Source organism: Leptopilina heterotoma, unplaced genomic scaffold (genome assembly GCF_015476425.1).
Source record: "Leptopilina heterotoma isolate Lh14 unplaced genomic scaffold, ASM1547642v1 Lhet_278, whole genome shotgun sequence".
In the NCBI taxonomy this organism is placed as follows: Eukaryota; Metazoa; Arthropoda; class Insecta; order Hymenoptera; family Figitidae; genus Leptopilina; species Leptopilina heterotoma.
This window is the reverse complement of record NW_025110986.1, coordinates 1,465,206-1,483,959: the sequence shown is the minus strand read 5'-3', so window position 1 is coordinate 1,483,959 and position 18,754 is coordinate 1,465,206. Positions and strand designations below refer to the sequence as shown.

At 25.2% G+C, this 18,754-nt stretch overlaps 1 protein-coding gene across 3 annotated transcripts in view; it reads right to left on the bottom strand.

The window, feature by feature from the left end:
- LOC122504070 (cadherin-23) overlaps positions 1-18,754 on the bottom strand; it is a 123,442-nt gene that overhangs the window by 64,149 nt on the left and 40,539 nt on the right. For all 3 annotated transcript variants that reach the window (XM_043614962.1, XM_043614963.1, XM_043614961.1), the window contains exon 2: positions 1,633-2,207. In XM_043614962.1, the coding sequence (XP_043470897.1) occupies positions 1,633-1,825 (193 nt within the window). In that variant the 5' untranslated portion in view covers positions 1,826-2,207. The remainder of the gene's footprint in view (positions 1-1,632; positions 2,208-18,754) is intronic.

Here is an 18,754-nt window from a genome sequence, read left to right as displayed (position 1 = left end):
AAAATGGCGGCCGTTTTCTCCCTTGGGCAAAAATAACGCATATGATCAGCGGTTATGTTTGCACATGGGAGAAAATGGACGCCATTTTCATATGGTCGAACAAATGAGTGACTTTACTCCCTGTCGTCAGCTATCTAAAAGCGCCATTTTTGTGCATGTGGGATAAAAAAAATTTTTTTGTTTTTTTATGCTGGATTTTTTCCAAAAAGAATTAAGTGATTTGGTTAAGATGGAAACAAGATATAACGATTTCAAAATTTTTTCAAAATTTTGACATCTTAAAAATTACTGAATAAAACTAAAATCTCCCAAGGAATCGGACATAAATATTTCAAAAATTTTAATAATTCGAATTCTTCTGAAATTATCTACCTCCGTGTTTCGGAAAAAGCTCTTCTTTAATAAAACAGCTCCAATTTGATGAAAAAAAGGCTAAATTTGATAATCGACTACAAAACTTGTTAAAAAAATTGTCAAGACCAGCGTCATTTTTCAAGATACAAATTTTTACTGAATCGGAAACAAATTCTAAAAAATTGGACAAGTGCGAGTTGTACTCGCACTGCAATGGCGGGTTCCGTACACAAATATTAAAACAATACTTGCAACATTTATCGGTAATTGGTAGAATTAAAATAAACAATTAAATAAATATATTAAAATTATTTGATAAAAAAGAATAACTAAAAAAATTAAAGTATTGTATATATCTAATATTGTAAATAATAATAAGCAGAGGAACTATAATTTTGAAAATTTTGTTCCTCTGCTTATTATTGTTTACAATATTAGATATACAATACTTTAATTTTTTTAGTTATTTCTTCTTATCAAATGATTTTAATATATTTTTTTAATTGTTTATTTTAATTGCAGTGCGAGTACAACTCGCACTTGTCCAATTTTTTTTATTTTTAGTTAAGAAATTAAAGTCAGAAAACAATCTCTCATTTATTCTCTTAAAATTTTTTTTTTGAAAAAAAAATTTAAAAAAATTTTTTTTTTAAAAAAGTTTCTTAAATAAATTTTTTGTCGTCAGACTGTAATAATACACCAGGATACCAATTTCCAGCTCATTAGGTCAAATAATGTAAAAGTTAGGGAAAACAAATTTTTTTTTTTAAATTTTTTAGTTTTTCCTTGACAACGCTATGGCCATCACTACATATCAAGTTCTCTATATTTTTCCTGTAATATTCGAGTAAAAATACACCAGCATGCAAAATTTCAGCTCTCCATGTCGAATAGTTTGGAAGTTAAGGGGGGGGGGGAATGGTCACTTTTTATGCATTTTGGCCAAAAATCTTGTCACGTCCAATCACATTCGCTACGGACAACAGAGTCTCACCAATAGGGTTCCGCCGATACACCGTAGGTGTACGGAACCCTAAAAAAGATCTGTGTTTCGAAAAAGCTCTTCGTTCATTAAAAAAGCTCCAATTTAATGAAAAAAAGACTAAATTTAATAATCGACACCTAAAAATTGTTAAAAAAATTGTAAAGACGTGGGCGTAAAGACGTGCGTGTTATTTTAGCTAGTGACAAAAATAAAAATAATAATGGAATATTATTACAAAATAAGAAAGAAAGAAAAATATATATATAAAAGCATAAGAGCAGTAATTTTCTCACCAACTGGTGTTTTTGGCCCTTCCTTGAGCCTGAGGATGATTTCCGTTTGGCCATCGGTGAGGAACCGAGGTGGATTGTTTCTCGCAGTTGAGGGCGGCAAAAAACTCACCAACAGAAAAAGAACAAAGCATCTTGTTTGAAAAGAGCTACAAAACGAAGGAGTTGTTGTTTTGAGTACTGTTGTCAGGGTCATATTAGGTGAAACACCCGTTCAGTCGTTGACATAATTTCCTTTATTTACACCACCCAATGATGACAGTACTTGCCTTTCCTCTCTCATGTAGATTCAATTTATTGTCAAAAATTTTATTATTTATCAATTTTCATTTTTGTGATGAAAAAATTCTCTTCACACTTTATGAAAACAATCATTTTTATTTTTCTTCATTCGTTTTTATTTCTAATATATTACAACTTTCCTTTATACTTTCGTCATCAATAATCCCTTCCATTATACATCAATGAGGATTTTTTTTCTTTTCTTATTCCTTAATTAGAAATAACTCTTAATTACAAGGTAGTAGATCTTGATTTCTCAGGATTTCCAACTTGATGTGATAAGTGTTTAAAATTTCCTGTAACAAACGAGATAAATTAGCTCGTGGTGAAAACATATCACTGTTGATGAGATTCTAATTTTTCTCCTACATTTAGCGATTTTTTTTAGGAGAGGGGGCAAAATCGACTTTAAGAAACAAAAAGTCGAAAAAATCGTTTATTTAATTCATGTGCAATAATGTCACAAGAATTTTATTTTGCATTCTACTGATTTTCCCTTTCACTGATTTCTAAATTCAATTTTTAAAAACTTGAATAATTTTGTTAAATAAATATTTAAATAATTATTATTTGTTTTTCCATGGGAAATAAAATTAGAAAAATTTCAAATTAAAATATTCTGAAATTTAATAATTTATTAAAATTACAATTATAATCCTTCCAAAATTAAATTATTTTCTACAATTTTTAACTAAACTTCATTTCCAAATCAATTATTTTTAATTTTTCTTCCAATTATTTAAATACAAAAATTCAATTTTTCATAATAATTGTAACTGTAACTATTTATGGTTCTTTTTTATAAAAGTTATTAAGATGAATTAGGGTAGGGTGGGACATTACTATTCGCGGGGCGAAACTATTCTTTAGTCCTGGAGAGAAAACTATTCATCCGATTGAAGTCCCTTTTACACTGTATACTTGTCATGTGAAATGAACATTGTACGCCACATTTAAGCTTTTGGCGCCATCTATCATAGGAGTTAGGTACTCAAATGCGATTTTGATATACTCGCTTACTTGTTTTCACTCATTTAGTCTGCCATTGTAAATAGTGATAAACGGTCGGAAAAATTATTTCTAAAGTAAAATTTAGTGCTGAACACGAATATCATAATGGATTTTTTATATTCTATTGTTCAAAAATTTTACAATTGTGTTTTTTCAAAAAATGTGCGGATGGGGCGAAACTATTCGCAAACTGATAACAGCGAAAACTACGAAACAGTGTATTTTTTTGTGTGCTTGTTTTTAGGTTAGAATGGTGAGAAATTGGAAGAGAAAAACCAGAAAAACTCCTCCAATTAACAAATTAATTTTTATATTTTTTTAGTATTATATCATTAATAGCTGCAAGAATAGTTTCGCCCCTCGTTTTTTTCAACATAAAAAAAGGGTTTCGTAAAATCGCTGTAGTTCGGAACAGAATCGAGTTACAGAAAAATAATACATGGCAAAATTGTAGCTAATAAGTCAAGTTTTCAAACGGTTCTACTCATTTTTTTATTTTTTTTAAATACATTTTTTAGACTCAAAAATCCAAACAAGAATAGTAATGACCCACCCTACCCTACTGCAAATATTCAACCAAAAATGTTGAAAATAACTGATTTTTAAAAAATTATAATAAAGGAATTCTTAAAATTATTTTTTAAAATATATTTTTATATAATTTTTGAAAGTTAATAGGTTTTTAATTTATACAATTGAAAAATTTCCAAATAATTGAAATTTGGTAAAATGTTTTAAAAATTATTGAAGTTTTGAAAAATATAAAAAGAAATAATCAAATTTTTATGACGAATTTTAATTTTAAAAATGAATATGAAGCCGCACGTCGAAAAGAGATCTAACTCATTTTTTTATCAAAATTTAACTGTATAGAAAAATAGACTATATTACACGTATCCTTTTTCAAATTTCGCAATAAAAATTGTATACTTTTAATATTATAATACCCAACATTATAATTTAAATTCTTCTATCGCGGAAGAAGAATCTATATCTCTTTTCGACTTTTAACTTTTTTAGATAGGTTATAAAATATAAATAATCGATTTAGCGAAATTACATAAAATGTCTTGAAAAAGAAAGAGAAAACCTTTTGAGTGGAAAAATAATGAAAAGAAAAAATTTTTTAATTCTATAAAATCATTAGAATCTTGAAGCGAAAAGTCATGTATTTCACTCTAAAATTTTGAAGTTTCAACAAAATCGAAGAACTAGGGGACAACTTTGATTTTTTAGGCATGGACCTACCCAGCTTCATATTGGCCGCCACTTTGCATTTTTTTGAAAATGAAATATATGTTTTAAAATTTCAAGAATGTATCTTCCCAGTGGACACAAGAATCGCAGTACGATTTAAGAACGTTTTTCGAACGTTTCATGTCCCTTACCAGACATGAAACGTTTGAAAAACGTTTTAGGAACGTTCTTAAAACGAACTGCGATTCTTGTGTCCACTGGGTTTATTTAGAAAAAAAACTACATCTCTAAGTTATAACCGTTCCCCGCAAAAAATTGTCAAAGTTTGTGTTGATTTTGGCCTCCGCAATGAGAACCTCCCCTTAAGGATACGATCTTATATTATGCTTTTTTCTTGAAATAACAAGTAGCTACTTGTTTTTAACCACATTATCGATTAAAGGAGTTTTTCAAGATTAAAAACCATATAAATTTGTTAAAAATACTCAAGTATTTAATAAAATACAAGCATTTTAATGAAAAATAACGAAAGCTTTAATAGTCGGACACTTTTTTCCCTTTTTTCTATAGTCGGACATCTGTCAGATATTTTGGATTTATAAAGTAAAAAAGATAATTTTTTAATTGCTTCCTGCTGGAAAATTGAATTAAAGCTTATTAGAAGTTAATAATATAATACTTAAATCCTATAAGTTTTAATATTTATTTTTAATTATCAACAAAACTTTGTAATTATCACAAAATGCATTATTATTTATTTGACAAAAGACACGAAAGTGTCCGACTACTAGTACTGTCCGACTATACCCGCACTTACCCTATTTTCTTCAAAAATATTTTAATATAATTTTTAGAAGCTAATTTTCATTAATTTTCATATTTATAAATTTACACTTGAAGATTTTTGATTAAAATTTTTAAGAATTCAATTATTTTCAAAATTTGCAATCAAAACTTCTCAAAAGTTGATTTTTAAAAATTGTAATAAAATACACTTGAAAAAATCAATTATTTTCAGTTAAATTTTACAAAATTTCAATTATTAAAAAATTGTTTAATTATATATTTCAAATATTTAATTAGAAAAATCATTCGAACATAATTCTTTAAAGATTTATCTATAATTATACTTTTTACACTATAAAAATCGAAATATATTGTATTTTATACCAAAAATGTGGTTTTTGTAGCAAAACTTGGAAGGTAAGTCGAAAGAGTCTCAATTTTTCAAAATAAGTCGAAAAAAGTTGAAAAAGTCATTATATCCGAGGCCTGAGGGGGGGGGGGATAAATATTCTTTAAAAAATGCCACATGAGATAAATTTTATTTGACATATTATCACCTGATTAAGTCCGATTTTACTGTAAATTTTAGTTTTTTACATTTATTTCTACTTTTATTTTCATTTTCACTTTCTATTAAAGTGAAAGTGAAAATAAAAATTTATGGAGCCGAAAGTTTAAATAAAAGCAAACAATTTGTGGGTAAAAGAATTTTAATCTCAAACAAATTTTTAATTTCACTTTAAGGGTATTCGGTAGAAAATAAACTTAGTATAAATACAACAATTTATTTCAAAAATGCTTGTTTTCAATTTTTCTTTATTAATTTCTCTTTACCAGTTTTTTTTTTGAATGACAAAGAAAAAAGTTTCTTAAAAATAGAAGAAACTGGAAAGTACGAAGAATTTCAGAAAAGGCTATTTAAATTTATCTTTCTCTATGTACACTTTTGATTGGGATTGGAAGAAATTGCGACAAATGAGAGAAACTGAATAAAAACATATTTGCCATCATTAGCTTGATATAACACAGAAAAATAGAGGAGAAACTTGAAGTTAAAATGCTTGATTCAAGATCAATATGGTATGGCAAGTTTTTTTTTCTTCCTTTTTTCTTGAACGATTAGAAAAGAGTTGGAAAGTAGATCAGAATAAAGAGCACATGAAGATGGTACGCGATAATCAACTTATTTTACTATAACACAAATTTTATGACGACCAAAAGAAAATATTCTCAAGAATTTAGAATTTATTTTCTTTTTTCTACAAAAAAATTAGAATCAAATTTTTAAATTCTTATCAAGAATTATTATTTTTTCCCTTTTTCGATTCTTTTTAAAATAAGTTAAAAATTTTTTTTTTAATATTCTCAAGAAATTTCATTTTTTTAATTTTCAAATTATTTCTTTACTTTCGTGATTTTATTTTATGCTTTTCTATAAAAAAGGGATTATTTTATAATAAAAAAAATTTTTTATGTAAAAAGAATTAAATAATTTTTAACGAAAATAAAATGAATTTTCTTTTTTTTCAAAGGGAGAAAAAGTGAGAAAAAAAGTTACGCAATTTTATTTTTTTTTGTAAACACAGTATTTAAAATTAATGTGCATTCATTTGAATATAAATAAGTATATACCATGTGATATATTTATTATAAAAAAGGATCTTCCGATTCGCTTTCACTCAATTCCTTAATATAATTATTTTCGTGGTCAGTGAACGATTGACATTGCACGACATGTTATTTCCTTAAGAGAAAGCTTTTATATGTATAATAGTGCCAAAGAACTCGCACTTAAAACGAAATTTTGCAAATTATGTCTATAATCTGGCACATCACACACGGTTAATAAATTTTAAAATTATCATTTCCAAATTTACCTTCTTACTGGAAAAATTATTAATTAAATTCTATATTATTTAATTTAATGAATAAATAATTTATTTATGATGTAAAAAAGAAAGCTTAGCAAAAAGTCACTTTAATTTTTTAAACTAAATTTTTTTACATTAAAGTAAATTCTTTCTACAAAACATTGAAAGTAACTTTTAGTTTCAATAAGTAAAATTTTCCAGTAAAAAATTGTTTTTATTTTTTTTATTATTTAATAACTTTTTTTTGTTTAATTTAATAAATAAATAATAAAATCATGTAAGTTACTTTCAGTTTCAATAAGTAAAATTTTCCAATAAAAAAATTTTGATTCAAATAGAACTTTTTTTTTTATTTAATTTAATAAATGAAATTTAATTCTTATTCATAAAGTAATGTATCAACATTCTAATTATTTTTATATTTTTATAATTATATTGGATAAATTGTTACGTTTGTTTTACAGTTATAATTAATTTTATTTTTACTATTAATTTCATTATTGTAATTATTTATCATTATTTATCACCTGATTAATAATTTATTATCTAATTAGTAATGACTAATTCATTATCTAAATTAAAATTCTCTAATTAATGCATTCAGTAATAATTAATAATAATCTATTAACTACCAATAGTTAAAAAAATAAATAATAATTAATAAATTATATTAATAAATAATAATTCAGATAATAAATAATGAAAAAATTTTTTAATAATATAATAAGAAAAATTATAACTCTACATATTATAAAATAAAAATTTACTTAAGAGCTCGCGAAATAATTTAAATTCGACCTGAAAAACTGAATTAATACTTAATTGACAATATTTAGGTACTTATAATCGCTAAACTTTTACCCAAAAATGTTATTTAATAATTATTACGTAATAAAATAATTTTGAGCTAGATTTTACGATCAGCGAATAGAAAACACGTTTTTTTTAATAAATGAATTCTGAACTCATTAAAAATTAAAGATGATATTTCTGAAGAAAATTCAGAGTAAAGGAGCTTGAATAAAATAAAGTAAAAGAAAAAAATACGTTTATGGATGTCAGAGGTTCAGTTGAACGATTTCCTTTAATTGAAAACTAGCATGACATAATAAGCGTTTTAATTACGTTATAATATCTTATTAACATAGTAGGGTAATCGTCACGCCAACTGAACCTAGATTATTATAGCAGAACAAAACAAAATCAACTGTATACTCTGGAGTATCTATAATTATTTAACAATTAATAACATATAAATGTTCAGGCAAATAATACCCCATGAAAATTCTTTCATTTTTTTCACAAATAGAGGCACAAAATTACCATTTCAATTATAATTGATGAAGAAAAAAATTCACTTTTTTTTCCATTGACATTGACATATTTTCATAATGGTTTGTAAAAAATATAGAACTAATAAGAAGTGTAGAGTACAGTTAAGTAATTGAAAAAATAAAAAAAATCAAATTTTACAATTTACAATTTCACATTAAATTCGAATTTCACAAAGACTTTAAAAATTCCCGAGTAAATATTTTGAGACAAATCCGTTAACTTTTAAAAAATATGGTCGCCATATAGGGTCCGCCATTTTTAATTTTTAAAATCTGAAATCAGATTAGTAATCAGCGACCCCAAAAACCTTATATATGATGAAATCACATTTTTGTGGAAACTGCGAAGGGGTAAATATATATTTACTTAATGCAATACCTATACAGAAATTATTGCTTCAAAAAAAGTGAATTCAATGACATTGGTGCTATTGAGCCAATAGATATTTTTTCTCAGAATACTGTTGGGGGTATCATTAAATTTATGACATTTTCCATTGTTTTCATTAAAAAAAAGACGTTGCTTTTGATTTTGGCAATAGAAATCCTTTGTAATGTTAGAAATAACAGTTTTTGCCCTTATGATAGAAAAAGAGGCTTTGCGTGCGGGTATATTACAAGTGCGCGGTTCGTCGAACTACTTGGTCGATGCTCATTAAACTTTAGTCGCTCTTTCGCGGTTATAATGGTTGTGATGTTGGTGGTGGTTTTCTTCGGCGATGCTTACGTTATATATATATATAATAAAAGAGAGTCGAGGCATATCCGCTCTCAACGGCCGTGGTCAGTGGTTGAAGGCCGACGCCCGGAAACCAGATAACCGTGTGAGATTGCAAAATACATTCGAGAAATTTTTTTTGGTTGCTGTAAATTTCACAAAAAAGATACCGTCCATATTCGGATACAAAATATTCTTCTTTCTCTTTCTCTCTTTACACTTTTAATGCATGAGAAAATACAAAATTGTACATGTGTAGAAAGTATTTCTTGAATTGTTTGTTCTTAATTAGCCACTACAAAAGAAATATACACGTGTTTTGCACCTTTTTCTCAATATATAAAGTAAACTAGAAACACAAAAAAACAATATTCTTATTATTTTTCACTTTTTTAAGCGTTGCACTAAATTAATGAGTCTTGTTAATAATTTTTAAGCCGAAAACATGAATTTTAACGCGGGAGAAGTATATATTTTATTTGTAATAATAATATTTCACCGAGTTTCCATTAAGCCTATTATTTAGCTACATTTTTATCAAGTGCAATATTAAGCCGAATATTTGGCTAAATTTTTATGCAGCAACAATATTTAGTCGAAAACTTAGCTAAATTTTTAGTCAAATATTTGGTTGAATTTGTATACAACACAATATTTAGCCAAATATTTGGCTGCATTTTTATGCAGCACGATATTTAGCCAAATATTTGTCAAAAATTTTTGCAGCACAATATTTAGCCAAATATTTGTCAAAAATTTTTGCAGCACAATATTGACCCGAGTAATTATCTATTTTTAACACGCACAATATTTAGCTGAATATTTAACTAAATTTTTGTCAAGTATAATATTTAGCCAAATATTTGGCTAAATTTGTATGCAGCATGTTTATTTAAACATTTATTAAGTTGAACATTTAGTAAAAAAATTTATCAAGCAGATTATTTAGCTAAATATTTTATTAAGTATAGAATATGTATTTAACAATATAAGAAGAAACGACTTCTTGAAATATATTTAATGGTTTCAAATGTTATATAATTGGGAAAATTACAGTAATAGTTTACTTCCGCGTAAAATAAAAATTTGATTTCTAAATTGACCGTCAATGAATAATATTGTAATTGAATACCTAAAAGAATGACTGACTTAAAATGTAGTTCATATTTGAGTGATTCCTTTTATATAACGAACTGTAAAGATTTCAAATGTTTTGACACTTATCTTGAAATAAATTTATAAAATCAGACAAAACTAGCACTTGTAGAAGAATCGCTCTCCTTAACAAGAACCGTGTCGGCCACGCTTCTAACTCGTACACCTCATTTTTAAAATTCAATCTGATTTTGATTATCCTTTTTAAATACGTATTAAACATATTTCTTTAGTTTAAATTTAAAAAATTATAATTTAACCCAATATATAAACAGCACAATTATGGTAATTTCTCTTTTTTACAAATTTTTCCGTCTCACAACTTTACTTAATTTTTTTTCCTTTCATATTATGTTATTTAGAATGAAATGTAATATGATGCGAATTTAAAAGAATCGATTTCAATGTCTATTTGAAAAGGTTTGCGTGCATTTCGTTGATAGCTGAACTTCTCTAGAACATTAATAGTGTGATGTCCGAATTTTACGAAATGTGTTAGAATCGGAAGTTCAATTCTCTTTGAACTCATTTTAACTCGTTATGTAAAAAAGGCAAAGAAATCAATGCGTAAAAAAAAATTTTTAAAAAGAAATTCATTAAGTTGTCATTTCAACTTGACTTATTCATAGCATATTCTTCTTTTTTAAAAGGAAGAAACAAAAGAAACAATTTTCGAATTTTTTTCTCTTTGACGCATTTTAACGCTTTTTTGGCGTAACGATCTAAAACGGAAGTAGGTTTCCAGTTCGAGGTGATTCTCGATTTTCTTTTCAAAAACTTCTTAACATTGGTAGAAATAGAAAATTTTATTTACATATTACTGTGATTATTAATTGATTTTTAATTATATTAAATTGATAATAATATTTATTTCAATTAAAATTAAATTAAAATGAAACTTAAATTCAGAAACAATTTCTCAATAATGAGGTAATAAGGAAACAATAATTAACAATATTTAACTAGGTATATATTTAAAAGACTAGCAAGAATTCGCGCGGCTAATTTTTTTACTTCGTTTTTGAAATAAAATTAGCAAATTAGAAAATAATCTAGAACTTACAAAATTGTAATTCAAATTTTTGTTGAAAACACTAAAAAAATCCAATTTTGGAGAAATTACAAATAATTGCAGAAAATCAATTATTTTCAAAAGTAATAAAATTCAATTAGGTTCAAAATTAAAAAAAATTCTAGCCAAAATCCCAATTATCTTTGTAAATAACAAAATTTTTCCCCAAAATTCAATTATTTTCAAAAATGAAAATAAAATTCTTGTCCTAATTTCAATTATTTTCAATATCTACTATTGTAATAAAATTTTCCGAAAAGAATTCAATTATATCTAAAAAAAACATTTAATCAAATTGTACACAAACATTTTAATTATTTTCAATAAAAATTCTACTGGAATTCAATTATTTACAATTTTTTTTAAATTTCTTCGCAATAATTCAATTATTTTTATAAATGGGTATTTATTTCCTATCTCTTAATCATTAATTTTTTAAGAGGAGACCCCACCTTAATTTTGACCCCTTTAAAATAAAATTATTAAACGAGGTAATATTTATTTTCTTGCATCATTTTTAACCTGAAAACATATAAGATGGTCAAAAATATTTAATTTTAATTTGTGAAGAGGTTAGAATTTTTTTCTTTTGAGCTATTGCATATTATTGCAAATCCATGCGAGAAGTTGTTTAGAATGGTGAAATATGCATGGAAAAAAATTTTCGTTAAAAAATATTAAAAACTGTAAGAGAAGATCGATTTTTAATATTCAAATCTTTAAATTTTGCTGAAATTTCAGAAGTCCTGAACTTTTTTTTCCAATTTGATGCTCTGAGTTGAAAAAACATAGTTAAAATTGACGATTAGCTGATTTATATGGTAAAAACTATAAAAATCATGGCTTTTTGCATTTATTTCGGTATATATAAAGTATACCATAAAAGCTTCGAACTATGATTTTTATGGTTTTTACCCCGAAAATGAGCTAAATGTCAATTTTAACAATGTTTTTTGAATAATAGCATAAAATTACGTAAATATACACAATTTGGAAAAAAATTAAAGATTTAAGGCTTTCGAAATTTCGGCAAAATTTAAAGATTTGAATATTAAAAATTGATCTTCTCTTGCAGTTTTTAATATTTCTTAACAAAAATTTTTTTCCGCAAAATTATGTTGCCGTATAAGAAAATCTTACTCATTTATTTCTAAAATCTTCTTCTTTGCACCAAGACGGATCGATTGGTATATATAAAGTATATATTGTATTTAAATTTATAGAATTAAAACCAATTATAGACAAAAAATTTGCACCTATTAATAAAAATTCATTTTTTCTTAAAAATCATGTTGCTGTACAATAAAATGTTATTATTTATTTAAAAATAAATCAAAAATCTTATTCTTTGCATCAAGACGAATCGATTGATGTATATAAAGTATATATTCTATTGAAAATTATAGAATTAATTACGCAATCAAATTTGAAAAATTCACTTTTTTACTAAAAATTTTTTTGTTTATTTAGATTCATATTACTGTATAAGAAAATTTTATTCTTTCTATTAAGACGAATGCACTTTATTTTATAAATGTTAAATTGTATTAAAAATGATTTAAAAATGAAATATATTTATCGTTAATGCTTCCTTCACGAGGAAGCAAATTTCTTTTGCTGATCGTAAAGAGGAAGCAAAATGTTCATGTAATGAACATCTGGATTTACAACTTGTTTGCTATGAAATCACCACGAATTCTAATACAAAACTTTCAAATTTTTCTATTTCCGACAGTAATATTTCTTTTTAAATAACTTCATTCTTAAAAAACAATCATACAATTATTGTTATTTATAAATTATTTATTGAATAATTTTATTTAAATATTTCAATATTAATTGCCATTTAAAAGAATTGAGTTTACAATTTTCAAAAATAGATGAACTTCAAAAGGCTTTAATTTGAAATTTCATAAACTTTCAATTTTTAATGAATGTAATTAGAAACTTTAAAAAACTTAGATTTTTTCAAAATGTTAATAGTTCAAATTCTTCTTGAAATTAGTTAAATTTATCAATATATCGTCGCTTGGGTGCAGAAAGATGACAATTCAGACTAATTAACAAATAGAAACTTTTTTTATAAAAATTTTTTTCTTCACACTTTATGTTTATTTAAGTAATATATGTCGATTTGGGTAAAAATTATTTTGAATTTAACAATTACCATTGTTATTAACAAGTACATGAACAATAATCAAGTTTCTTTGACATTTGTATACATTTTATGCATTTTTTAAACATAAAATGTTTACATAATATGTACATTCTTTCAAAAACTTAAAAAATTTATTAGCACAAACAATTACAATTATTATAAACAAATTATTTACTTTTTAAACAAATAAATGGCTTATTTCGGAAAAATGAAAAATTATTTTTCGTATGTTAACGAGTTTAAAGTCATGTAAAGCTCTAATTGATTATTGATAACTAGATTATTGTTCATGTAATAAATTGTTAATAATAATGGTAATTGTTAAATTCAAAATAATTTTTACCAAAATCGACATATATTACTTAAATAAAGATAAATTTGTGTGAAAAAAAATTTCTATTTGTTGATTAACATTGTTTGCAACAATTTAAATAAATTGTATTATACATTATTATTTGTCTGGTGGAAAAAATAAAAAAATTAACATGATTTTTTCTAAAAATATTGTAAATTATTAACTTCGAATAACAAAAAAAAAATATAAACAATTTAGAATTCAAAAATTGGTTTAGAGGAATCTCTTAGAAATTTTATTCCCTTTAATTTAAGACCAAACCCATGAAAATCCGATAAAATTTGTAGGTTCCAGACAATTTTAAACAGTAAATTGTAAAAAATGCCAATGTGCGCAGGGCGAGTTTAACGTCATATAAAGCTCTACAAAGCTGCAGTTTTTAATTAATAACTTTTTTCTAATTGAGGCTTATTTTTTACGAAACGGTTTTACACTCGGAGACATTTAAGGAATGGAATACAATTTTAATTTTTTTGTTAGGACGTGTAGAACATATTTGTTTATTAACATTTTATAAACAAATTACATAAAAAATTATAAAAAATAAAAAAATTTAAAAACAAAAAATATATTCAAATATTACAATCCAAGACGAAAAAAAACCCATATTCTAATTTTAAAATCCGTTATCTGGAACTCGAGAAAAAAATTTGTTAATTAAGCAGTATTAAAAAATTCAATTGTTAATAACTTTTACAAAAAATTATTTTTTGCCTTAATATTTTCAGGGATTTTTCTTAACGATATTAAGAGTCAAAAAAAACTATTTTGGTTCAAAAAAAATTTTCTTAGTTTTAGGTGATCCGTTTGAGAAATTCTGACCCATTGAGAAATAAAAATTATGCATAAAATGGATATATTTCCTATTTCTTAATCATAATTTTTAACAATTAACAATTTTCTAATATTTTTTATAAATAAAAAGCATACAAAGTATAATTTAGATCAGTCAAACGAAGTTTCTTATAAAAAGCGTATAAAAAACAAAATTTATTTGTTAATCATAACTTTTAAAAAATTTTTTAATTTTCCAATTTCAAATATTATTTTATTATAAATCATGAAAAATACCTGCATATTTTCTATTTGTCAAACAATATTTTCTAAAGAAAAAAAACAAAACCATACGCAAAAGTCAAACTTCAGATGTGGACAAACAGAATGAATGAATTATTGATTATTATATTTAATAATAAGTAATATTATATTTAATTATTGCATATTTTTACTTAAGAAATTGATATTTGGTACAAATAACTATTTATTTGATGCTATAAAATAAAATATTTATGTTCAGTAAACACTTACTTATCTCAAATAAATAAAAACAAATAATTATAAATACAACCGAGCGAGCGTTAGCGAGTGAGGATATGTCGCTAGTTATGGTAAAAACATATCCATAAGTATTATATTAAGTCAATAGTAATGCGAAACTTTGGAAAAATTGTTACAATTATACGGCAAAACTATGTAAATTTAGTGGCAATAGTATGGCAAAATTAGGGTTATATTATTACGGCAATTGTAGCAATATTGAGGCTATATGGCAACATTGTAATTATAATTTGGCAGAACTGCAGCAATATTGTGTAAATACTGCATGAAAATTGTAACCGTTTAATGGAATATTGAAAGAAAAATTCTGGCAATATGGCAAAATTCTCGGTACTATTATCACTCTTTCGTGGTAGCATATCCCAAATTGACCTTTTCTGTCGCAAAGAAACTCTCATTCTGCTTGGAATTTACAAAAAAGTGAAATTTATTCTTTTAAAAGAAACAATTCTCCCTCCTAAAGTAATTAATTCAAAATCTATGAGAGAAATTTAATAATAGACGAGGAACAAAGTTTAAAATAAATTTTTATTATTATGGAAGTTTTATATCCTTATAAATGTCCTAGTGTAAGGAAAATTGTGTAGGAAATAAATGATTTCCGCCAAAGACTTGAAATTGTGAATATTTCGTGAAGGGGTCGAGGTGCATGACGTCATTTCCCACACCTGCCATGCGTGTATCCGAATGATAGCGAGGAGGCATACTTGTATGCGGGACTATATACTGACATGGACTTGCCAAGCCGGCTGTCACCCCGCGAGAAGGAAACGTTGCGTGACGACCTCCCTTTGCCGCTGATGCATTCAATTCAAAAAGCAAATGTAAATATCAACATATATGTATCCACAACACTCGTTGGTGGGCACTGTGCACGCATGTGTGACGTTCCTTTTTCATAAACTTATATATATCCACCGGCATAACACACGCACGCGCTGATTGTAGGGGTGCCATGCCATGCACTTCCCGTTAATGTAAATATCGCCAAATGTTTCGTGAATGCCCTGAATATCTAGAAAAATTTCAAACAAAGATCACTTTCCATTTTCATGTATCTCCCGAAAAGACACATTTAAAAAAACGGTTAGATTCAAATTTTACTAACGGAAAATTTAGCTAAATATTAATTTAGATCAGGAAAAGTTTATTAATTTCAAAAACTTTCCAAATAAAGTTTTCTAAAGAATAATGCGGCAAAATAAAAATTTAAGGTTATGTTATTCAGTGGTTATGTGACTCATAGTATAAAGTATGGGCACGTGACCACTGAATAACCTGACATTAAATGGAACTTTCACTAAAAGGAAATTTGGCTAATTGAAAATCTAATATAAAAAGTCATCTTTAAGAAAAAGAAAAAAATCGCTGTCAAGTTGTATGATTTTTTTATAATTTGTGGGTTTTAAAATACCAATAATTTTGAAATGTATTATCGAATTAGGTTCAAAAGTAGGTCAATCGAAGCGTTTTTTAATGCTCTACAAGTTGGTAACGATAATTTTAAAATTACTTCTACATTTTTCAACAAAATTTTCAAGTCTTATTTTCCAAAATTTTTGATTTTTAAAAATTTAATATCCCCGGTTAATATAAACAAAAAATGTTCAATAAGCGCTCAGAAGATGCGTCTAAAAAAACTCTACAAAATTAGAGAAAAACATTTAATAGGTGTCCTAACATTTTTTTAAGTTATGGGCAAAAAACGACTTTTTGAAAAATTAAAAATCCAAAAAAACTATGGTTAAACTTTATGATCCGGGCTGAAAATACTCTTATATTATGTTTGCACGTGAGGCCTAGGTACAATTAAAAAAAAACATTTTTTTTAAAATGTGATTTTTGATCTCCTGAGGTTAAATAATATAAAGATATGTCAAAAAATCGAACTCGAAAAATTTTGGTATTACAACACTTACTCTATTAATTTAGATTAGGAAAAATTTATTAATTTCAAAAACTTCCTAAATAAAGTTTTCTGAAGAAAAATGCGGCAAAATAAAAATTTGTTTAAATGGAAATTTCACTAAAGGGAAATTTGGCTAAATGAAAATCTAATATAAGAAGTCTGCTTAAAAAAAAGAAAAAAACAGTTGGATTTAAATTTTACTACCGAAAAATTTTGCTTTTAATATTAATTTAAATCAGAAAAAATATAGGTATTAATTTCAAAATTTTCCTAAATAAAGTTTTTGAAAAAAAAATTCGGCAAAATAAAAATTTGATTAAATGGAACTTTAACTAAAGGGAAATTTGGCTAAATGAAAATCTAATATAAAAAGTTAAAAAAAAAGAAAAAAAACGGTTGAATTTAAATTTTACTAACGACAAATTTTGTTAGATATGTTTAGATGAGGAAAAATTTATTAGTCTTAAAAACTTTCTAAATAAAGCTTTCGAAAAAAAAATTTGATTAAATGGAAATTTGGCTAAATGGAAATCTAATATAAAAAGTCAGCTTAATAAAACTTGGATTACACAATATAAATAAAAATAAAGTTCTACTAAATGAAAATTCTGCTAAATAAAAATCTGTTTGAAGAAAAATGTTCTGAACTAAAAATTTTGCTAAATTATTTACTTAAATAAAAATTTTTTTAAAAAAAAATTATACTACAGTCGGGCCGCAGAACTGCACGGTACCCCAGAAATAACCCCTCCACTTGATTTCAAACTGAACGCTGACGAACTCATCCCTACTATCTAATTCTCATGACCGTACTTGGATATTTATCCTCTGGGATTATAATTGAGTTCATAGAATTTTAAAATATACGGCACTGAATTTAGTAGCGCCACCGTTCACTGTGGAGTACTTAGAAACTAAAGCCAGCGTGCAGTTTGGCTACAGCGTTCAGTTTCAACTTTCAAAGCGTGCAGTTCGGAAGGCCTGACTGTAAATAAATATGTGGTTCGATTAAATAACAATTTTTTTGCATTTAAAATTGTGCTAGAAAAATATTCGCCTAAATAAAAATTTGACTAACTAAAAATTTGGTTAAAATTTTCATTTACAAAAGAAATTGTTCAATCAAGATTTGACTAAAGAGAAATTTTACTAAATTAAAATTCAACTTAAAAAGTCGGCTTAAGAAAGCTTTGAAGAAATAAATATCAATAAAAATAAAATTTTTACGAAAGAAAAAATAATTAGAAGAAAAATTAGCTGATTTCGCTTCTGTAAAATAAATGCTTTTTAAATATAATGACAAATAAATATTTAACTAAATAAAAATTTGATTAAACGAAAAATCATTCAAATAAAAATTTGACAAAACAAATTTATTCAAATGGAAATTTTTACTTGAAGAAAATATAATGAAAATCCAACTTGAGAAATTAGGTAAAAAAATTGATAAAATAGAAATTTTACCTAAAGGTTATTTATTTATTTTCAATTTTGAGAAATGTTAAATGGAATTTATGAAAATTATAAATAAATATCCTTTCAGTAAGTAGGGGAGAGTGGGGCGTTAGGCGCTAGGATTACATTTATCGATGTATATTTTTTAAATTAAGCAATTAATTTATGCGGTCTTTGTTTTTCATTATTCTAAAACTAATCAACAAGAAATTTTAATAGTTGTTATTTAGTATATTATAATTATAAATACATTATTTAATGAAATTTAAAAACAATACAAAATAATGCCTTTGCCCCACACGCTGGTGCAGCGACGTTTTCGCTTATATGTATTTCTAAAAGAAAGCATTTATAAGCCTTAAAAAAATTAACAAGTGATATTTATTAGTATAATATTTACGAAACATAAGGTTAACAACATATTATTAAAAGAATTAAACTATTTAAATAGAAAATAAAAACTTTTAGTGATTTTAACCTTATA